Genomic DNA, 24,356 nt, shown 5'->3' with positions numbered 1-24,356 from the left:
ATATCAATTTGATGATTCTTTCTCCAAGCCTACCAATGCCAGAAACTTCAATGTATGCGAGAGAAAGAGAGAGAGATAGAGATGTGCATACTTCACATGGCTAGCCTCACTGATATCAAGAGATATACCTTGCCTATTATTTCCGGGCGGGGGACATGACTTAAAAGGAGAGTCCTAAAGTATTTAATGCTCATTTTGAGCTACACAGACCCGGTTAGGGTCTCCGCTATACCAGACAACTCCCTGCAACATCTAACAGCCCACACAGTGTGCCATCTCTCCAACTTCCCTCACATGGCTTGGGTTAACCTGGAGCTATGGATATTGAATAACTCTCAAGAGGAGTTGTACCCCAGTCTCCTGCAAAAAGTGCAAGATTTATAACCACTAAGCTACGATGCCATTAAAGCATGGGGGATAATATAATAAAATAAAGGATTACTGTAGTATTTTTTTGTTAATATAGCTGCTAATGGGCATGTGTTCTTCAAACGACAAATTAAGAAAGGATATGAAATTTGCAACAAAAAGAAGTGAGCATAAGAATATCGGATAAGTTTTATTGTGAATTTTCTGTTTTATTTCAAAGTTTTTTGAAAGTCAAATTGCCATAGAAGAAACGTTAAATTTAAAAATCCACTTGAAACGTTACATTGACGTTTCTTGTGGCAAGATAAGTATCAATGCCTTGTACTTCTTGAAACTTCAATCAATATGTTTTACTTGCAGCATACACCATTGGGTAAGGGTTACCTTTGTCACAAACCATTACCCTTACCCTAACTCAGAACTTTATTTCATGATGAAAAATATTTCTTTCTTATGTTTTAATACTTTTGCATATCTCTAATCACAGTTTTACTTCTCCCCCAGGGCTCCTCACCACCAAGAAAGTCCACCACCATCCTATAAGTTACATATATACTTACTAAATGGCACTAAATTTCCTCTTGAAAATTATTTTTACTAATTTGAGAATTCCAAGGAAAAAACCAACTAATTCATTTTAATGAAAGACGCTGCAATCCTGTTATTATTACAGCGAACTTTAAAAAGTTTAGAGTGTGTCGATCTAATATGAAAATGTAGTAAATCATTTCTTGTGGCTATGATTTTTGAAATTAAGCATTTATTCGAATAACTTTTTGACCGATATTGTAGTTTCTCTCTTAACTTTTCGCAAACATGATTAATGTGGTTTTCTTAGTCTTGCAAAATAGGCTTTTCCTGGATAAATCTCATTTTTTTGTCTGTTTAATTTAAATAATGTATTTAGTTTCATACACTCATACATTAATGTTATAAATTAGCTGTCGCATGCTTATATTCAAACTTGTAATTATACCACCACAAAGAAATTATAAGTAAGTATAAGTCATCAACAGATAATAGAGGCTATAAGATTACCATCTTAGTATTAATAAATAGCAAAAACTAGCAGCAGTGTCTGTCATTTTAAGTAATCAAATCCACTGACACTGATAATTCTATTTACTTAAAAACAGTATTAGTTTTTATGCTTGTTAAATGTCTTACAAATGTATATATTGTATATATTGAAGTGGTTAGATGTTTCGTTTTCATTGCCAATAATTTAAGTTTTCCTAATGTAGAATTTTATTGATATCTTCTTAATATGGATACAAACTGTACTGGAACTTTTTTTCTTATTTTTTTTTAGTGGAATTAAAATTTAAAGAAAAGAGGAAGAACAAAGAAAGAAAGAATGTAAAGCTGATGGTAACAAGAGTAAAGGTACTTTCTTAAACCACATAAAAGAATCCTTAAAATCATGTTGCTAAAAACATAACACTACACGACTAGGGGATTAAGTAAGTTATAACAAATTAAGCTTGGTACCTCTAGTATGTTTTAATAATTGAATTTTATTATTATTACTTGACATACATTTCAAGCCGGCATAGATTCACAATGGTTCTCAATGCTGAAATGCAGAAAAATTAAATGTATATATACATGCAAAAAAATATAAATTTAATTAGAATTAAAACATAATAATAAACACAAAACAAAACATAGATCAAAACAAAACAGATTTGAAGCAGTCGAATGATTATACAAATTAAAGTTCCGAGTTATAAAAGAAATTAATTTCAGACATTTTTTTTTTCTGTGGCCTAAAATAAGAACGCTTTTTCTCCCAAACTTCTGTTTTGTGCTTTTCTGGAAATTATATAAACATCTAAAAAGTGAAAGCACATGATAGAGTGAAATAAAATTTATAACACCTTAAAAAATACGTTCTCAGATTGTCATTAGCCTCAAAAAAGGTAAAATGATAAGTCACTGTAATAATCATAATAATGTCTTCATTATAACGTTTTTAACTTCAGCCATTAAGGATAATGTCAAGCAGGAAGGAAGTTTGCTCATCAACTTTGCTCGTTAGGAATTGTGCTATTGTTACAAATGAGTTAATTTGTTATTAGTTATTAAAAAAGAAAGGCTGATATTTTCAAATATGAAACTATGTGTGAAGTAGTTTTAGCGTGAAGAAAAACCTTTCAGATTTTCACATAGCGTGTTTTGTTTTTCATGAAGAGAACTTGAAAAGAGAATGTATTTTCATCTCGTCCAGTGTGGTATGATATTATACTTACTTTTTAATGTTTTGAGTTGTTATAAAAAAAGACGTGATAACGGTTTTGTGGCAATACTCAACTCATTCTCTCAATTATGTTTACCTGTTTTTTCAAAGAATGTTAAACATTTTTTTAATTCTTTATAAATTGACCTTTTTATATTTTATACATATTTAAATATTTTGTTATTAAAATTTTTCAATTAAGAATTCCTTAGCTTTGTTACGCATTACATTACAATGCACCAAAAGAATGAGCTGGATAACCTATTATTACTGAAAAAATGTTTTGTGGGCCATTGTAAGCTTTGGGAAGGTAACCTAAAACATTTACCAGAATTGCTGTAAGCAGTTTTCATAAAAGTACTTTTATTAGTTACTAACTCACAAATTGCGTGTTTTTTTTTGGTTTTTTAATATATATATATTGGTTTCTGGTAAAACATTGTTCAGGGTATACCATAGTTGACAGAGGGGTAAGAACCCCCTATTTTAATTGAGCAATTACTGTTTCAAGGTTTTATTAAATGATCTGTCTTACTTGAAGTGGGTAGTTTAAGTAACCTCACCCTTTTTACAACCCCCCCTTTATTGATCAACCCACCCTTTTTACTGGGAAATTCTCACCCCTCTCCCCATTTTTGCTAAATTTTAGTAAGTCAAAGCTCCCAAACCCGGGGTCCAACAATGTATACATTCAAGGAAACTAACAAATTTGTATGACTGAGTCTAATTAATTTGAACAGGCATATTTTATGCTTTTATAAAATTTTACTACTAGCATGAATAACAGCATATGAAAAATAATTTAAAACTTTTTTAATGATATATATAATACTATGTGTTTTAACTGGTAAAAAGGATATAAAATTTTTTCAGCTTTTTCAATTTTTCTTGTTTCATACTAACACTTGTTAAGTTTGAGATTAAATTTTCCAATACTTCTTTCTACTAGACAAGAAGTGATAGTTAAAAACCTTAGAAAGAACAACTTTTGACTAGCTCTTTTCTCTGTATTTTACAGCAAGATTAAATAAATAATACAAGCAAATAATTGCATTTATTTTTGTTTTTCTTGACACAAAATGTAAGGCAATTACAACAGCATTGTTGATAGCCATTATCAATCGACTTAAACACTAGACATTTCATTGATAAAATGTTTCTTATGCCCCAGAATTAAATATTAAACTGGAAGCAAAGATTTTTTTGCATCGTTTTTGAACATATTTAAGATAAGACTCCTGTATGTGTGGTCACTGACATACATCCTCCAATTAATGTCAATTTTTCTTGCTAGTTAGGTGCGGCATATTAATGGCTTTTATACCTCACTTAAACTTGTAAATTTGCCAATGTTTATATTCCGAAAGAAATCATTTTAATTTGCTTAATTGTAATGCAATCAGTTTTTATTATTGTTTTTTGTTTTTTTCTTTTATACATATTCCCTCTAACAATTTGTGTTAGATACATCTTATTTTACAGGAATGTGAAATTAATTATACAATTCACACCTGACAATATTTACATTGTCAGGGTGAAATCTAGAAATCTAAAATACAGACTGTTAAATCCCTAATTGGAATTTTGTAAAGGTGGTTTCAAATATTAATTTAATTTTGGTCTTTAGTGAAACTTGTATGAAGTGGGTTAAGTCCTAAATTTTAGTGAAAAAATATAGTTAGCTTCCCCATTGAATTTAGGAAATTTAGGAGAGATTTTAATTTGCTACTAAGAATGGTAGAATACACCCTAGATGTTATAATCTCTTGTTTCTGAAAGAATCTTATGTAAAAATATTTGATTGTTCATTGTATTTAACTTGTGCTTTGTTTTACATGTGACATCTTGACAGACACTCAAAAGAAGTTATCATGACACAAATTTGAAAGATTAAGAAAATTTTAATTTACTGCAAGTTAAAACCCTCTCTAATGATAACATTTTATGTTTTCACTTATAATATTCTATTCTGTTTGTTTTTTTAACTCTGAATTAATTAACACCAAATTACTGATGACTTATTCTGTTGGATCTTTTTAGGCTTCAGTTAAATAGCACAATTTCTTGATTCTTTTAAATTTCCTTGAAATGAATGTCAGATTTCAAGTTTCAAGCTTAAGCAGAAAGATGCGATATTAATATAAAAGTATATATATTTATTATCTATGTTTTTTAACCAATAGCCATAAATAGTCTTGAATCAAACATTAAAACTTGTGTTTTGTAGGTATAATAAAAAAGCAATGACAAATTTGTACTGTAATAAATTTTGGACTTTATTTTGAATAAAATTTTAATCCTAAAATTCAAATCATGTTAATGTAAGCCTTGATTCGTAATAATATATTAACCCATAACAACCTCTCTTGATATAGGTCTGTATCAAGGTTTAATACCAGGTTCTTCTGTGTGAAATTAAAACATGTAAAGTTTTTAAACTCTTATTAAACAGATGTTCTCTGTGATAAACTAATTTAAATTTTGTGAGTTTTTACGCCGATGTTCTTTTTAATGTTTTTTTTGTATATACAATGTATGAGTTGTATCATCATCAGCTATGAAGATTTCTTCAGTTTAACTTTGCTGCATATGTTTTATCTGATGACCAGCTAAAGTATAAAAAACTAAACCTAATCTGGAATTGTGATGTCATAGACATTTTTGTTATGAAAAAAGATTGAGGAATTTTATGTTTCTGCTGATGTTGTGTTTTTGTTTGATACCATAACAGAGCAAAACTTTATGAATTTACCTGCGTGCATGAAAGTCGTTATTGTCAAATTAACATAGTCTTTCATTAGTGGCTTTGATACATTGTTGCATAATCACTCTCATTTTCTGTGTTCCTTTATTAATGCTCTTCTCCTGGGAGGTTTTTCTTAATAAACATTCTTATACCTGTTGTGTTATTTGAAGAGGAATGAGCTTTGTATCAAATTATTTGTTTGTTTGAATTAAAGTGTTAAAAAGCTTTCTTATTGCTAACTGTTTAATGATTGTTCTTCTAAAAAGTTGTTGGAAAGTTTTATAGTTTGTAATGACTTATATGTATAATAATAAAAAATACTGCTATTGATACTGCTAAGGAGTGCAAAAAGTTTACATTAAAAAAGAAAATATTTAAAGATTATTGGCAGTTTATGTTTAAAAGACAAATAAAAGTTGTTTTTTTTATTTGTTTATATTGTTGTAAATACTATATTTTTCAAAATGGCAGATAAACTGTGGTTTTGTTCTGTTTTTTTGTTTTGTTTATGTTTTTACAAGGCTTGTATTGAAGTGTGTTATGTTTTGTAAGTTTTCTCTGATAAACACAATTTTCTTGCAATATGTGAAGGAAATAGGAAGTTGGAAATAGAGAAGTTCAAATTTCCTCAATAAAATTTTATGTTTTATGAATAATAGAAAAAAGTTTGTTTAGTTGTCTCTGTTTTGTCTGATCATAAAAATTAGTAAGATTTTTGTTGACTTAAAAAATTATCCTTTTGCAGTGAGATTTTGTTGATACAAAAATACAAAAGTTTATGTTTCTTGTTATCAGGCCAGTTATATGCTTAATAGTTATTTGGTACAAAAACAGAGTATCACTGGTTGGAACGTTTTTATAACATGTTACAGAATAAAGATTAAAAAGTGAACAGTTGCAAGTATTTAAAAAGAGAATGACTTGGTGTGATTTGTCGATGAAATCGGCATTGCACAAGAAAGAGCTTTAGCAACAACAGATAAAATAATGTATTTATTACTCGAGACTGATACAATGTTGTTGTTTCGGATGGTTGGTTTTAAATTAAAGCCATACGAACAAGAGAAACTATATTGGGATATGTTAAAGATGTTGAATGTTTTGGAGCATGAAAACGACAATGAAGGTAGTAAAATAAAAAATCTAATTTTCTTTAGGTTGAGATTGGTTAACGTAAAAATCAGTGTAACCACCAGGCTCCTGCTTAAATTTCTGCATTGGCAGTGTCTTTTGTTTTTAATGATACTTTACATTAAAAGCATAAATACATATTTATGCATCAAGCTTTACTGATTTTTTCACTTTGATTTAAAGTCCTTAGAATATACTATGGGGATTAATAAGATATGGTTCGAGATAAGCACATCCTAAGCAGGACAGGACTCTTGAAATATGTTTTAAATAATTCACTCTAATCGTTTTCTCTCTTCGAGTCTTCCAGATATTTAATTAGGTACTGGTTCGTTAGTTTTCACCAATTAGTTATAATTTAAATTATTATTATTATTGGGATAAACAAATGGAATATAAAACTATAAACAAATAGAATATAAAAGGTACCAGCAATTAAAACTATGGTTAAGGACAAATAAAGGTGGACTGGTAAAACGTAGCCGTAGTGTAAAAAGTCTGCATTTTACACCTGACTAAAGGTGAGCTTGAAATTGGTTTTTTAACAGCAAGAATGGCAAATAAACAATAATCATATTTAGATGCAGTACTTAATCAGATTAAGAAAACTAAGGCCAATTTTTTAGCTTTCGTATTATTTAAGGGACTATAAAACGTAATGCTGATTTTCAACTTAATAATTCAGTTTATAAGACAACAACTACAGCTTAGGTCCATATTAAACATTTTCTTTTTATATAAAACTTTTTAAAATTCTGTTACCTAGCTATTTCTCAGGTTTTGCATAATTAAGTCACTTGAGACACTAACAAAAACTTTTTAGTCTTTTTAGAAGTAATTCTTGAATTATTAACCCTATTAAACGCAACATTACATGAAAAAATAGTTGACACACGTCATATGTAGAATAAATGTCTTTGAGCACCATTTTGGGTTGTTATTGCTTTTTCTATGAAATACGTTTTTTCAAACATAAGTCAAGCAGAATGGATAAAAGACAGACAAAAATTCCATCAGTTTAAACCGTAGTAGTCATATCATGGGTGCAATAAATTGAGCACAAAAATAATTATTGACTTGGAAGTTGTTATGGGATACTTTTAGAACAATGTAAAGGAATTAGCATAAAAAACAGATTTGTATTAGATATACTTCTACTTGAGTTCAAATTTAGGCATTTTGACCAAATAGCAAAGAAACAGATGCAATCAATTGTCGAGAATGTCTGGCAAAATTAGCTTATTATTTTTTTTTACGCCTATTGTTGATTAAGCTGACGCATTTTCATATTCCACAACACATAAAAAAGTAATATAGACCATCATGTGACTATCCGTGTATAAAAGATAATATGAATTGCGTATCAAAATGTCACACATACAATATACTGTTGTAGCCCAAGCTTTGGTGATACTAGTTTTCACTAGATACTCAATTCGACACAAGAAGTGTGACCACAAACAATACACTAAAAGTCTACCTCGCACATTCTGTAAAAGGCAATCCAAGAGTAATGTGGCTTGTTTTCTGGCTAGCTATGCTTTCACTGTTAACCAGAATATAAAATTACGGTAGCTAAAGATAAAAATGGTGCAGGGTAATTCAAAAACATATAATGAAAATACCTCTTTGGTCCCTAGAGGTAGCTAAAAATAGTGATAAAGTTCTAACAAAATTTTAATATAAAAAATAGAAATAAAAATAAAGAACTATAAAAGTGACATAAAAAGTTGTAGCTACGTTAGTCAAAGCTAAAACAAAAAAAATTGGCATAACAGCAGTTTTTTACTATTTTTCAAACTTGCCAAAACCATTATCTCGCTAATATTCCTCAAATGGAAGGCTTGGAAAATGCAACTTCTATATACTTAGATATGATAAGCAGCATTAAGAATGTGCTGGTCACACTTTCTAACATGCCGGAATTACGGAATATTCCTCTGTAAACATTGGCAAGTACAACTTGTTTAAGTATAATATAGAAACCGTGAAATTATTACTTGTGGGACTTCAAAATTTGCACTCAGTTGCTAACATTTTTTCTTACTAATAGCAGCTAGAAAGAAACTTGGTATACTTAGGTTTACAAATCATGTCCCTAGAGTTTTTTGTTGGACATTACTCTGATTATAGGTGCAATTTCATGTTTTGGATTATTAGACTTCTTGTTTTTAAATCCGGAATTTGGTATACATTAGTTGACAGAGATAAAAGTTGGGTAATATAATAAAATACAATCCTTGTATTTTATCTTCTTTTTTTCATCAAATCAACCTTTTTTTTTACTATTACTGCTACCATCTTTACTTTAATATAATTTATTCACGTCATAATATGCAACTTGTCTAAATGTATCTGGATGCGAATTTTATGCTAAATTAAAATCTCCAGTTCAAAGTATAGCCGACAAGTTCAAAGTGTATAAATTTACGATAGAAACAGCTGAAATTACTATTTGTGAGAAGGGACTTCAAAATTGGCAGTCGGTTGTCAACATTTTTTTTATTACTGATAGCAGCTAGGAAGAAACTTGGTATACTTTGGTTTACAAACCATGTCCTTAGGGTTGAACAGGAGTTATTACAATGGTGTTTTGAATTAAAAGACTCCTGGTTTTTAACTCAAGAACTTGGTATACTTTGGCTGACAGAGGGAAAAGTTGGGTAATATAGTATATTTACAACCTTTCACATTATCTTTGTTTTTTTATCAAATCAAATTTTTGATTTTACCTGCTACCATCTTTGGCTCACTGACTATGGGTACTTTAATATAATTTATTCAAGTCATAATATATACAACTTGTCTCAATATGTGTATAATATTTGGTTATGTATTTGAGGGACTTCTTAGTGTGTTTAGAAAATGTTTTGATGGGAATCAAAATCACTGAAAGAAAGCTTGTAAAGTTTGTGTATGAAATAAACCAGACAAGTGTTTGTTGTTTTTAAAAATAAAATACTGAAGAAGCTATGTAAGATTTACGGATTAAAAGACCATAGTGTTATTAACATTGCATAATAAAGTCAATAATATTCTTGAGTATTTAATTGGTATGTAATAATAAGAGTTACTGTCATCGTTTAAATCTTCTAATATTTGAGAATAAATTGATAATAATTATCACCAAATAAAGAAAAAACATCCTGTATGGTTACTAGAACCAACTTTGAATTAACATTAGTATATGTGCTCAAAGTGGCAATTTTCTACCTCTATTTTAATTCTAATACATCTATAACTATCATCATCATCATTCTCGGCTTATTGTCCGTTTTCCATGCTAGCATGGGTTGGACGGGGTATATTATTGAACTTCTTCCAATCTGATCTAGACTGCAGTATGTAAACTCAACTTCCTCTGTATAAAGTCTGTCCTTATAACCTCCTGCCAAGTCTTTCTTGGTCTGCCTCTGGGTTGTGCCCCAGGAACTATCAAGTCTCTACACTTTCTTACCGAATTATCCCCCTCCATTTCATTCTATAATCTATATAAAATGTTTTGTATCATCTAGATCAGCTTTTCACGTACTATGGAGTTATGTTTTTAATTTCATTGCTTGAAGTGTACTTTTCTTTGGAGCATTTAATTTAACTATTCACTATTAAATTATATACATTGTTGTGTGCTTGTTAATTCAATAAAAGATTACCTCCATATCTCGTCAATAAGAAATCATATCTGTATCTATACTGAGATTGCATTTCTTTTCTTTTTGACAGTTCCACCACAATAGGTTGTAATCCAGGGGTTTTCAGTAGCTGTTATAAGGCTCATTCCAATTGCATTTTCAACTCGAATATCCCAATTCAGCAAGAATATAATGCATTGTTATCTTGACTTGACATGAAAGCTCAATTTTCTCCTACAGTAGGCTGTATACCAAATTTCCAATGGGACTCAAACGGCTATTAGTCAGAATTTTGGATTACACCCTGCACAATAGACTATAGTCAAAGTGGCCACACCTCTTTAAATTTCCTATAACTTGAAATTTGGATATAGATTCCTCCTCCATCCATTTTTTAAAAATGTGGCCTGAAATCTCCTAAATATACCTAAAATGTGTCGCCGCACTGATATGGTAAAGCAAGCTCAAGTTTAAAGAATTTAAGTGTCAAATTTGTTCTCTGTCTAAAAATTTTGTCAGTCAGGCACTTGTTTTATAATCTTTTTTGATAGAAGGGCACTTACACAAGAGAGATTTATTTGTTTACGTTTCTAAAAGTCTGTTAGTGTCCTTTTAGTTGTTTTGTAAGACATTAACTCTGATGCTATACATTTGTATAACACAATTTTTATTTTAGAATTTCAAACTTGCAACCAACAGTATGTTTCTTGCTGGTCTTTAGGAATTTCCTTGATGTTATTTTTATCTTGTGCTTTTTGTTGTTGTTTTAATAAAGTCTGCCTAGCAATTCCTTAAATAAATTAGTCGATGATGTAACTAAAGAATATTTTTCCGTTTTATTTGTTGCATTTTTTATTAAAAATCTTGTATTAGTAAATAATCACTTTTTTCCACTTTTTCTTTTATTCGTTGATTAAGATTTTTAAACATACAGACTGTGTGTCTGGGGGCAAACAAGATTTTTTAAGGTTTGAAAGGTCATCACTGCCATGTTTTGAAATGTCATGTGGAAAAGTCTTTGACATTTTTAATTCATGGCACAGTATTAATGTAGTGTGAGGTATTCAGTTAGTTTGGACATTTTGTATAACTTAGCATCTATACTTTATGTTAATGTGATACTTAAATTAAAGTTGTATAATTTAGAGAATGCCCTACGAAACTCTAATATCTATGTTTTTCAAAGTATTTTTTAAACAGGAATGGGAATGGTAAATGCTTGTTTTCAGGATAAAAAAGTTTAACTTTTCCATCTATGTTGTGCTTTTTTTTAGTAATAAAATTATTACTTAAGCATACTTTGTATATATGTTTCAAACGTAAAAAGTTGTTTAATAAAAGTTTTTGTTTACAGAGTGCCTACATTTGTTCTCTTAGCAATTTCTAGTCATCACAATCTAGAATGAAATCTCTATTGTACTAGCAGCTAGGCGATAAATTAAATCTTGATCTGTTTACATGGTAACCCATTCGTCGTTTTATTGATTAGCATGTTATGACAGAAAAAAAAAAATAACACCCTACAATAAAAACCTTTTTTTCTTTTTTCTTTTAACATTGCTGGGTTATGCATTAGGAGTAAGGAATGTCTTTAAACAAAGCAAGAAAAAGATAAACATACGCATAACTAGTGCGTGTTTTCTTTTCTTTTTTTCGTTTTAATGGCAGGTATCTGCAGATGTATATATTTTATTTTCGTTTTTTGTGCAACTAAAAAAGCACTGTTTAAATCTGTTTTGGTTATTGTGAGCTCTCTGTTTTTTAATGCTTCTTTGTGGTGTGGTTTAAGAGGTGCTGTGGTTAATATAAATAATGTTAAAGCCATGTTAAAAGAAGTATCATACGTTTTTGTAAAAAAAAGTTTAGAATGCATAAAGGTATCAGTTTGTCTTTTTAAGAATATCAAGATTGTTGGTACTCTGGGAAGTCTCTAAAGATAACTCCAAATTAAGTAATTTGGAGTAAAAAAAAGTGATAAGTTTTTTTATAATTAGTTAGTATTCTATGAAATTGTTAAAATTAAAAGTTTTTTAAAACATAATAATATAACATTCTAATAATTGCTTTGAATAATAAGGTTTTTTATAAGGACAAAAGTTGCGTCATTTGTGTTACTTGGAAAATCAGCTGTCATATGGTAACTAATTTTGTCAAATCTTTTTTGTTCCTTGTAGAGCTGTGTAGATGAATGCAGTGTTCATTAAATTTTAGAATATCAAAATATAGATAATTTATATAGATATAGTTAAATTTTGTTGATTTAGCAAATTTCTGTTTTATTTTCTGAAAAATTGTTAACGGTCATGAGATGTATAATTAGCAGGATTTGTTTTGACATATCAGCTATGAGAGACAAAGCAAGAGCGTTAAAATGAAAATATTATATGGATTTTTTTATTGTAGCAATTGGCAGCTGTTATCTAATGTATTTTGTCTTGTTTTTTTTTTACAAAACTTTTCACTTGTGTTATTGATATTTCGTCATGATTTTATTTCTATTTTACGTCAATTGAAACTTTGTCCTCACATAAATCATCTGAAAAGTGTGACTTTCGCCATTTTTTTTTTTTTTTTTTTTGAGAAGATGATAATATATGAACAGACAAATAAATAAAAACTGTTTGGAGATTAACATTATTTGACTTTACTATCAACAACACTTTTATTTATTTTTTTTTTCAGGTTTTTCTTAGAGGACTAAAAGTTAACCGTTTTCTGTTTATAATTATACATTATTTATAACCTTAACTGTTGATGCCTCACAACACAAAGAATTTACTTGTGTTATTTATATTTTAAACTCTGACCAGGCATGTTTGTATGAAAAAATAATATTTACATTTGCACTTAACAACTTCTGATTACGTATTAAAATCAGATCAAATATAAGAAGATTTTTTTAGCATGTCTGTGTAGGAATCTCAATGCTTTTTTAAAGTAATGGTATTAATAGATGAACTGGTTAACATTTTTATGATGTGACATTTTAAACATCTTGTAAGGTACTCGAAACAGTTTTGTAGATAGCTAGATAGATAAAAAAGTTGACTTCCATTAAAAGTTTGGAAGTTGTGTAAAATGACATTTCCATGAGAGTTGATACAAACTCAATTACGATTTCTGAAAATTAATAGAATTAAAGTGTCTATTTGTTGGAAGAAAATATTACTAATAAGGTAGCATAATGCTGTTTAGATACATATTATATACATATTATTATATACAAAATAAGGAATTTAAGAACTAATAAAAAGGCTGAGAGTAAATACAAAGTGTTTCTGTTAAACATTCACAAAAGAATTGAAGACATAACCACAATAATATTGTGTACATGATAAGGTCAATTTTCGTTTTTGCAATTATGCATTGGGTGTGTGAATACAAACTGTATTATCTGTCACAATTTTGAGCAGGAAACTCACTATGGACATAGACATACCTAACAGAAATTGGGTTCTTTTATAAATAAAGGCATCTAACTAAAAATCATTTACTTGCAGTGTTTTGATACTTGTGTTTTACGAAAATTATCCCTGGATGTATTTTAATTTGCTGGAACAAATAATTAAATCAAAAATAACATAAAATACACTTTGAAATTCTTAATTTAAAAACTTGAGCTTTATCTTATTGAAAATGAGATTTAAAAAACGTTATTCATAACTTTAGCTTATCAAAAAAAGTATAAAAACTTCATTGAATACACTTTATTCTTATCAGTAAATTAAAACGTTTTGTTTTTATTTTATTAATATTTTTTTAACTCCTAGCCATAAGTACTAAATTAAAAACTAAAGTATCAGACATTTATTTTTTTTTTTACTCTAGAAATGAACAACAACCATGGTGTTCGTAATAAACCAAAACCAACTTCTCCAGATAGTGGTGGATACGGGATCTTTTGGGATGAATATAGGTCCATTGAGCAGAGTAACCCGCAGGTACAACAAGTACAGCCAGATTGTGAGGACGGAGCCAACAAAAAAGAAGGTAAATGCTTATTCGTGTTTTTTTATAATTTCAAATATAAAAAAACACGAATATAATTTCAAATAATACACAACATGGCCATGCCAAGTATATTTATGACAGGCAAAAATCTGATAAACCGAGTGGTGTATCACAAGCTATCGTGTGGATGCTTCCATGAAATTATTTTTTATAAAAGAATTTTGATATTTCAAAGAACTCAAACATTCATAGGAAAAACAGCTCAAACTTCTGACATCTTTCTTTATAATATTTAGACAAATCTAATTTTGAAAAAGGATTTATGTTTAAATGTTAAATGTTTTCTTGCTGAAAAAGCATTTTAACTTCATTATGCAAAAGACTTTTAAGATTAACAATTTTAATGTTTTTAATCTTTGTGTGTAAGTTAACCTGTCCTGGTCATTTGTGACATCTATACTGAAAGTTTAAAATAGATTTTGGATATTGAATTTAAATTATAGAAAATTTGTCATTTGTAATATGCTTTTAATAATCAGAACTATTATTTAGATAAAGCAGAAAGTGAGATTCAGTGGTTAAATGATGTTGGATTCACAAACATTGCTAAAAAAATTCGAGGTATATCCTTCAAGTTTTATAGAGTTGTTTTCTGTTGAATGCAAAGAGAGTTTTTTCAAGATGTCTTAGACATCAAAACTATCATATTTTGTTAGACCATCTTGATGGCAAAGAATTGTTTCACATGTAGTTTCAGAGAGGGCTAACAAACAAGATACTAGGATAAGAATCGCTATAATAAAAAACACATAGTAGAAAACACAAGTAGACTAAGTAATGTTACTTAATTTTTTAGCAAGAACAGAAATTGATCGAAATGACGATGATATGAAAATTATTGCAGCGTCATTAACTCGTGCTCAAGCGAACGCTGTGAGAAGGAGAATAGACTCACTTAATGAAGCTATTAGACAAAGAAAAGCACAAAAAGAAATTGTGTATCCAAGTGATAAGGCAAATCGAAGTAAACGAAAAGATGTGAGAAATCTTTTCAATAACACCAGTAATTCACCAAGTATTTCCCCAACTGGTCAAAATGTCCAACAAATCTCAGAGTATGACTCATCAAGTCAAAGGAGACAGAATTATAAAGGTCAAAGGTAGGACTACAGATAAAACCTTATATACCATATGGTGCTGATAAGACTTCTGCCTAAGTCTAAGTTTCTTTTACGTTCCTAAGGTGCAAATTCTACCTTTGTATTTCCAGCTCAAGTGGTTCTGTACTTTTTCTTACAGGTTTATAAGTGTTCCTGGGCAAAGCAATAAGCAGAATACTGATATGGAACCCACATCTAAAGATGCTTTAAGGATACCTTCCAAATCTAACAGATCTTCCGTTGATTACAGTTCAACAAATTTAACGACAGAAACATACAAAAGGTCACAAAGTATGGGTAGGTTTAAATAAACATTTTTATTTATTTATAATGTAAGAAAAGAAATTGTTTTAGGACTTATCCTAAGCTTGAACATATAATAAAGAATATTGTTTTCTGTGATATAAAATACCCCAATCCACCAAAAGAATGTATAGATATTCAATGTTTTGAAATTATTTTCCAGTATGCATCAAGATCATCTCTGTATGCATGAAGTCTGTGTTTGCCTTCTTCTAAAACCTGGTTACCTTCAGAGAATAAATAGTGGATTACACCACACACTTGTTTTTTGTAAATACATTGCACTCTGCTTAAAATATTACTCTTCTCAATGATAGATTTTATTTATCTTTAATCATTGATCAACAATCTAGAGTACCTAACATGTTCCCTCTTTCCCCAAGAACATTTAATTTCAAAATTTTTTTCTGTATTTAGATTTTCCAAATCCTGTCTCACCTTCAACGACTAAAGTATACCAACCAAATCCTCAAGAAGATAACTTAGTTCAACGTACGTCAAGTCAAAGTCGTTTAATATTCATGACAGGCGAAGCGCGGGAAAAATCTTTACATAAAAGTAGTGACACAAATTCTCTTACTACTCGTAGACACACAGATGCTGGGTTAAGGACTCAAAATTTTAGTAACAATGATCAACGTAAGAAAAGCGCTGCACAGGAATACACTCTGGAAAAAACACACCGTAAAACACAGTCAAGTGATGGGTTAGTTAATAATTATCACCTTCAAGGTAATGCAGTTATAGCAACTCATATAGAACGTGAAACGCCAAATAAAAATTTCGTACCTGGAGGTGAGAAACGATTGGTAATTGTAGATAGTAAGTATATAAATGTATCATCAGTTGAAAATACGTACAATAATATGCAACATAATAATAATAATCGTATATCACAAAGGACTCCTGAAGAAGAACGGGATATTTTCAATAATGCTCGTCAATTACATATGCCAATTTGTGAAAATAAAAAGAGCCATTCTAATTATAATTTGCCTGCTCCTCCAAAGGAAAAGCCTGTAGACCTTATAATTGAAAAAGATAAAATGGACCTTATAATTGAAAAAGATCAAATTATACCAGTAAAAGATAAAAGACATTCTAATAAAGACGCAGTTCCACCCTCTAACGGGGAAGCACCCAAAAAGGGGGATAAAAAGGAGCATAAGCATAAGCATAAATCAAGACCTAATAAACCTGGGAAAACACCAAAACGAGCTAGTTCAGATAAGCCAAAACCAGTTACAGATAATCAAATAGACTTAAAACTAAACAAAACTGTCAGTGCTCCATTATCAGAACCTGTAAAAGAAAATGGAACTTGCATTGGTAGTGACGATAGCAAAAGTTTATCCAGTTTAGCCAGTTTAGGCTCCTCGGATGATCTTCAAATTTCTCCCTCTGTAACCGATAACAAAAATTTTTCCACCATATATGATAAAAAAATAGAGACACCAAAAAATGTGCATGTGAAAGTGGAGTCTTCAAGACCGATAAATACCCATAATCATGTGGAAAGAGTTACAACAAATGGGAGTCATGCTGAAACTGAAGCTCCTCGTAATGAGTCACCTGGTGCAGGACTGGATGGGGATGCAAAATTGGTAATAATTTAATTTTGCAGCTTTGTATACAATTAGGTGGTATTACCCTTTGGCTTCAAACTTGATAGTAACCTTGATTAGGATTAAGTACAACTTGCTTTCAAATTGATTCTGCGTTCAATGGATGACACTACGAACCTGTTCATAATTCTTTTGCCATTTCTTAGAATGTCAAAACAGCATCTCCTGACAAGTGCAGTCAAAAGGCCTTGAATGCCCTACTTAGGTGTTTGTGACTAGTGACAAGCAAACTTTGATAAGTTCAAAGTGTGTAGGCCCAATATAAGAAGAGTGAAAACGTATGCTCGTGGGGATGATTTTTGGAATTAAGCTTTCAATAATAAATTAACTATACTATATGTTTATTTTCAATAACTCGAATATTTACATGCAGCTACGTTTTGAGACTTAGTCCGTAATTCTGCTGTGTAAGAAACTTATAAGAAATTTTTAAACACTTCAATTAATGCAAACATTTCGTCACAGATATTTGTTTATACGACGTGTATTCTCGTTTCAGAATGTTGATGGATCACTTGGTTCACCTCAAGATTTACCCAGTGCCATGGAAGCAGTACCAGGACCAAATTTTCCTCCCTTACCTGTAAGCCATTGTCTTCTGTTCTTTTAAAAATTGGGGAAATATTTTGAAGAATCATTTTTGATTTTAATCTTTTTCTTAAAAGTAACTAAGCATCCTTATGGTTTTTCGATTCCAAAAACATGACATTGTATTCCAAGCTAGTTCCACTCTGTTTAGTCATCTCTTATTCGTTATTTTAGTTTTATTTATATTTTTCATTCTAAGTGTGTCAGTTGGCAACTAAACTAAAAAAGTCTTGATATTTCAGTAAATTTCCTTGAAAAATCAAGAAAAACTTCAGAGAATTTAGACGAGTTGAAAAAATGTTGGTGAAATTCAAAATCAGAGCAACGTTGGTGGTTTATTTATTTATTTTAGAATTTTACTTTAACACGTGAAGAACTGGGTAAAACACACATTGGTGATTTAGCTGATGAAGACATGGTGAAAGTGCGATCGTTAGCTTTACTTGAGCTGACAGCTTTGTTTGATGCATACGCTATTCCAATGAACAGAAGAAAATGTCCAACAAAGCAAAAATACAAAGGTACAATAGCCATTTTGATCTGTGGTTTAACTAGGATTTGGGAATTAGAAAATCGATTTACTCTTTTTTTTTTTTTTTTTGACGTTGCAATCTGTATCAACAAAATTTTTGCAGCATAAATTCGACCGATTCCTATCTTTATTCATTCATTCATTGAATATTTTATTTATTCATTCATCCATTCGTTCGTTTTTTAGATCAAGGAATGTTTGGAGTTCCCCTCGCTGTTTTAAGCCAACGGGAAGAAAGTAAGAAAGACCCTGATGTAAAAGCTCCACGGATATTTCGAGAGGTAATTGACTCTGTCAATTATTCATTCGCCTATCATTCGTTCTGTAAACTATACCGTAAGATTCCTTTAAACTGAACTGTTATGTCTTTTTGTACTTTTTTAGATGCTAGCTTATCTTGAAAAGTATGGTTTGAAAGAAGAAGGGATTTTAAGAATACCAGGATCCACTCCTCGTGTAAAGGTAAACATAGATCAGCTTCTTTGCTTTCAGAATCTGTATATTTTTCTACGTTATGCGTGCAGTTTACTCTGAATGTCACGTGATATACCTTATTCCAGGAAATTTAGGAGGCACAAAATTAACGATCACGAAATTAACGCAAGGGTAATTAACAGAATGCCTATGAACAACTTATAAAAAAGAATTTAATTAACACGATTGAACTGAATTGACTTACGAATCGAATCAGGAAATTTGAGTTTATCTTTATTTTGAGAATAGAGTTCATTGATAGCCAGTTTTTCTTGTATTCTTTAATATTAGCTGCCCTGCAGCTTGCCTGAAAACACATTAGGCAGAATAATATATAACATTTTTTTGCGTGCACTCAAACAAAGGGAGAACGAAGCATGCGTGTCTGTAAGGGAGAAAGAGGAAGAACGAAGTAAGCTTTGTATTGCAATTTGCATTTTTTTAATTTATCTTTTTAAACGTCCTTAATATTTACAGTACACTTTGATATGGGCATTTAATTACCGCGAATTTTAAAAATTCATATTTTGTGCCTCAACAATTTCGCGGAATAAGTTATACAATGTGCTTCTCTTAAGAATTTTCAGCCATTTTTCTTTTTTGTAGTCTTTTCGCGAAGAATGCGACAAAAATAATTGGGATGGGCTGAACTGGGAAGGGAAGAAAGTGAGCGATATATCGACGTGTTTAAAGCAGTTTCTGAGGTAGGTAATTGTCTAGTGTGAATTAGAATTTCATTTCTGTCATAAATAAGTAGGTGGGTTGTTCAGTCGACTCATGTCCAAATGGTCGTTGGTTCGATCCCCATAAGAACGTTGTCTTGTTGTGCAGAGTTTTCAGAGATTTTTGTAGCTTAAATGGGAGCTTTAAACACTCTGAAAGTGTCTTTGTAGTCTGGAGACAGTTGACAAGGTATATCCCTTTTAATTAGCGAGGCTGACCACATAACATATAAATCACTACACTACAAAGTAACACGCTGTAGAATTAGGAGAGAGAGTGTAATGCCAAGGGCTATTTAGGGAAGAATTTTGAACTTAATGATCTTACCTATAGTCCTCTCTTTGTGACAGTTGAGTTGGAAGACTGGAATAAAGGGTGCAGTTTAAGGGTGCAGTTTAAGGGTGCAGTTTACATTTTTTTTGTAAGCAAGTGAAAATTTAAAATTAGGCTGGGATATACTTATGCGAAAAACTCTAACAGGGTAAGAGTATGTTTACGCTATGCTTTTTGCAGAAATAAATTAAAAACTTAAAAGATCAGATAAAATGGTTCTATTTAAAACATCCACAATGAAAAGGCGTAATTACACAAGGCTAATAATTAAGCCTTAAAATGCTGTCGAATTAAAATAACACGCATTAGCAGGATTCACCAAGGCTGAGGAATTTAATTAGTATTGCTTAAAAAAAGCCTTCTATCTGAGCCTGACTATGTTTATAAGCGTTATACTTATAAAGATGTAATCTGCAGAAAGTTTTATAAAATTTATTCATGATCTCAAATTTTTTTATTTAGAGACCTACCCATACCTCTCTTGAGTCATGAGTATCAGAACACTTTTACATCTGTAGCAAGTAAGTGCAACTTAGTGCTCAGTCCTTTCCTTACTTATTTTGAATGTTGCCTTTTTTAGCATATGAATATGTGAATATGATTGAGATGGCTGCTCTGCTTGTCTGGCTTTTTATAGCACGAATAGGGAGTGACAAGAGAAACTGTACAGGATGAAAAATCATAATACAGAATATACCCGGAAATGCATATTTTCTCAGAGAACTTACCCCAAATTTCAGCTTACTTAAAAATAGACATTTTAATTGTAATATGCCAATGTTTGTAGATTTACCGAATCGAAAAGTTCAGTTACAAGCTTTAAATCTTTTGGTATTATTGTTACACCCGGTGCATCAAGAAACTCTTAAAGTAAGTAGACTCTCACACTACATTTTCTACTCATATTGTTTATGTTGTGTAAAATATGATTTCTGTTTTTGTGTTTTAACGCGGTTATTTTCTTCCTTGCGTTATGTTCCTTATGTTATTTTCTTCCTTGTTTATTGTTGACTCGCTTATAAATTACAGAGCATGGGCAGCAATGAAAGAGGGGGGTACGCCTTCTCTTTCGTTTCCCCACTTTTTTATACATTTTAATTTTTTTTGGAACAGGTCGTTTCCATTACCTGTTTCTTTAAAAAGGAAACTTCCTCCCTTCACAGTCTTTTAAATATGTCTGTCAATTTTATTTTTCAGTTACTTCTTATATTTCTTCAAAAAATCACACACAACGAAGTGAAAAACAAAATGGGTTTAAGTAATGTCGCGATGATTATGGCTCCTAACCTGTTCTTTCAAAACAACGCCAAAATCAACATCGACGAAGCGCAAAAAGCTGCTGGCATGACAGACGTACTGCGCATGCTTATAAAATACCAAGAAATATTATGGACTGTAAGTATTTAAATCCGAACTTTTTTCTCTGTAGCTATGGAAATACGCTGCATAATTGACTGCCTAATTAACTCTTGTTGCACTATTAACTGATTATCCGTCACAGCACTTGCATAATTATGTTTTTATAGCTCTGACTTCTCTGTTGTTATTTTTAGATTCCTGCATTTATGGTTGGTCAAATACGTTATTTATACGAAGCAGGAGCCAAGACAAAGGATCCAAAGGCTGTACGTAAAATCTTTGGTTTCTACTTTTAACATATAATGTTGTTTTCTTAGACCTTGGAGGAAAGAATAGGGAAGGAGAAACAACTTCGTTTCTGTGTGCTTTGAATGTATTGAATTTTCTATTATGGATTCTTTCTCGCGCAATGTTTCAATAGAATCAAGAGAGTTGTTTCTCCTTCTGTATTTCTTCCTCTAAGCTTAGACGTAAGTTTAATCTGCAGTTTTCACGTCAGATATGTTTGACGTCATTTTGTACATCCGTCGTCACACAATCGTCTCGATAAACTGCTTTTCGACGAAAAAATGAGTTGTATATTATTAGAATAGATTTTTTTTAACTTGTCTTTTATGTTCTAACTTTTTTCAGTCAGATAAAATTGCTGAATCCTCAGTTTTTGGCAGTGTAAATCTAAGTGAAAGAATTATCTGTCACCGCAGCCTTTCTAATTCACCTCAACACTCGCCAATTGTCGAGGTGTTAACAAAACACGTAGGCAAGTAACATACCACATTGGGAAAATTTTGCCGACGCGAACAATTTTTTTTACTACAAAAATTTATTTTTAAATACGGAAACCGTCAAGTGTAACGTAACCCTCCTGTATTTAATTTTTAAGGTACGTAGGATAATTGCAAAGCGTTTACGAAACGAAGGGACGACGACTCCTCGAGGCAAGTCGTCAGGAAGTAGTGGAGAAGAGTTGGATGAAGAAAGTTACATCGTACGAGTGAAAGGTGAGACTTTTCAAAGTTTCATTATATTGATTAGTCTTGTGAGAGATAATTTTCGCGGGTGTTAATTTTCGCGGATTTCCCGGATTTGGTCAAACACACGTAAAAACTTTAACCGCCCTGGATGCAACGGTATTTTGAAATACTTACTACAAGCATTATAGATTTTGATCTGGATCTTACCATTTTATTTGTATGAAAATTGTTGATATTTTAATTATAAAAATCTTTAATTGCCATATTCTTTTATGTTACGCGATTAAGCTTTGTATTAAAACAAGGGCGAAAATATGTTATAGCGAATGTGAAAACAATTGCGCGGAAAAAATTATGGCTGTGAAAATAAGTAATGGCAAATTTCATGTCGTGAACATTAATTTTTCCTTCCTTCTTACGTCATACCAATTACGATTCCATTTTTTTTGGTTTGTTTAGCGCCTAGTTTAAACAAACAAAGTATGGCTATTCAGTTATCAGAAGTGACGACAGCAGCAGACGTCATTGCGAAATTTCAATGGCGACGGCAGAATAGTCAAAAAGAAAAGGATGAGATAGATCACAGTAGACTGAGTATCAATCGAAGTAGTAAAAAGAAAGATTCGAATTTAGAATTGTATCTATGTGAAGTTGGTGGAAATATTGGTAAGTTGTATGTTCTCTGTTTAAGCACCGTACGGAGGAGAATTTCATTTAAGAGGAGGGTGGTTATTAAGGAAGGAGGACGTTATTAGGGCGTTAATAAATCTGCGGTTCATGTTTTCTTGCGCATAAAGCATATCTTGTTCTCTTTAGGTGAAAGACGCTTAGACCCTGATGCAAATTTGTCGGCTATTTTGAAAGAAAACCCCAACGCTGAATGGGTGTTAAAAGGCCGTGTGAAAAGGTGAGATAGAGCGGTAAAGTTTTAACGCCTTTTAATACCTCACCCCCCGGCAGTGAAGCCGCCATAATACGAAATCTGTTACGAATCCACCTTAAATCTTGACGTACATCAGGACAGACGAGTCGTTCCAAAAAAGACGTCAGTCGAGAATAGATCGCATTTGTAAATAAACAAATCACGTCGCGTTTTTTTTTTGCTGGTACAAGCCAACGCGTCGCCAACTATATTGGCCATAACATTAGAAAAAGTTTTTGCTACAAATTTTATAATTTTTAATTGAAGGAAACGTAATTTTTTTAAATTGACAACATCTTTTTTTCACACACATGTTGTACCCCTCCCTGTTCTGTCGTTTTTTTTTCGTTTTTTTTTCGTTTTTTTTAATTTATTTTTTTAATTCTTGTACACGCAAGATAGAAACCAGACATTTGTATACAACAAGTTTCAAGAAGCAAAACTTTAATCCGTTAATCTAAATAATTTCCACGTCATTACAACGTGACCTAGTTGTCTGACACGTTGACAAGTTTTGACAATTTAAACGTTTCTAATAAATTATTGTTAACCCTTCGTTGCGTAACTTATAATCTATTCAGAAGGCTTAGTGTAGATACTGTATTTAACTTCTGTATGTAAAGTTTTGATATTTTTTGTTGCTGTTTTTTCTTTTGTACATCAGTAATATAATAATATATGCGCGATGTTTTGGTCTCATAATATAATTTATTCATACCGCACTTTGTCTTGTTTATCCAAAAATTCGACTATAATCAATATGGCTGCTTTTGTGTTATTGCGAAACTATTTTAAGTATGATTGTCGGCAGGAATTCTTGGTAAGTCGTCCACGTATTACTTCCTGAATATAAAGGAGATATAGTATTCAACATGTGTTAGACTTATGTACGTTCCCAAGCCTTGTGGAGATAATGATGTGCTATTCTCCATAAAGCACAAGTGTAGTAGCCTGTAGTAGAGCGTAGTAGAATGTATTTCTTTGTAGTAAAGCGTATTTCTCTGTAGCAGAGTGTAGTAGCCTGTAGTAGCTTGTAGTAGAGTGTAGTAGCTTGTAGTAGAGTGTAGTAGAGCGTATTTCTCTGTAGTAGAGCGTATTTCTCTGTAGTAAAGCGAATTTCTCTGTAGTAGAGTGTAGTAGCGTGTAGTAGAGCGTAGTAAAGCGTATTTCTCTGTAGTAGAGTGTAGTAGCCTGTAGTAGCTTGTAGTAGAGTGTAGTAGCGTGTAGTAGAGTGTAGTAGCCTGTAGTAGCCTGTAGTAGAGTGTAGTAGCGCGTAGTAGAGCGTAGTAGAATGT

General features: G+C 31.1%; 1 protein-coding gene across 2 annotated transcripts; it reads left to right on the top strand.

Annotated features, from left to right (window-relative positions):
• Positions 1-1,674: 1,674 nt before the first annotated feature.
• Positions 1,675-23,780, top strand: LOC130647626 (uncharacterized). Of its 2 annotated transcripts, none has more exons than XM_057453560.1 (18): positions 1,675-1,755; positions 13,946-14,107; positions 14,621-14,689; positions 14,925-15,228; positions 15,368-15,525; positions 15,949-17,135; positions 17,656-17,739; positions 18,097-18,265; positions 18,463-18,557; positions 18,661-18,738; positions 19,357-19,454; positions 20,269-20,327; positions 20,594-20,676; positions 21,004-21,201; positions 21,360-21,431; positions 22,049-22,166; positions 22,599-22,805; positions 22,956-23,780. In XM_057453560.1, the coding sequence occupies exons 2-18, from the start codon at positions 13,948-13,950 to the stop codon at positions 23,048-23,050; spliced, it is 3,234 nt and encodes a 1,077-aa protein (XP_057309543.1). In that variant the 5' UTR covers positions 1,675-1,755; positions 13,946-13,947; the 3' UTR covers positions 23,051-23,780. The 2 variants fall into 2 exon arrangements, with proteins under 2 accessions (XP_057309543.1, XP_057309542.1); XM_057453559.1 differs by lacking the exon at positions 1,675-1,755 and adding an exon at positions 6,124-6,480.
• Positions 23,781-24,356: the final 576 nt, after the last annotated feature.

This window comes from Hydractinia symbiolongicarpus, chromosome 6 (assembly GCF_029227915.1).
Source record: "Hydractinia symbiolongicarpus strain clone_291-10 chromosome 6, HSymV2.1, whole genome shotgun sequence".
Taxonomy (NCBI): domain Eukaryota; kingdom Metazoa; phylum Cnidaria; class Hydrozoa; order Anthoathecata; family Hydractiniidae; genus Hydractinia; species Hydractinia symbiolongicarpus.
This window is presented reverse-complemented; position numbering and strand designations above follow the sequence as displayed.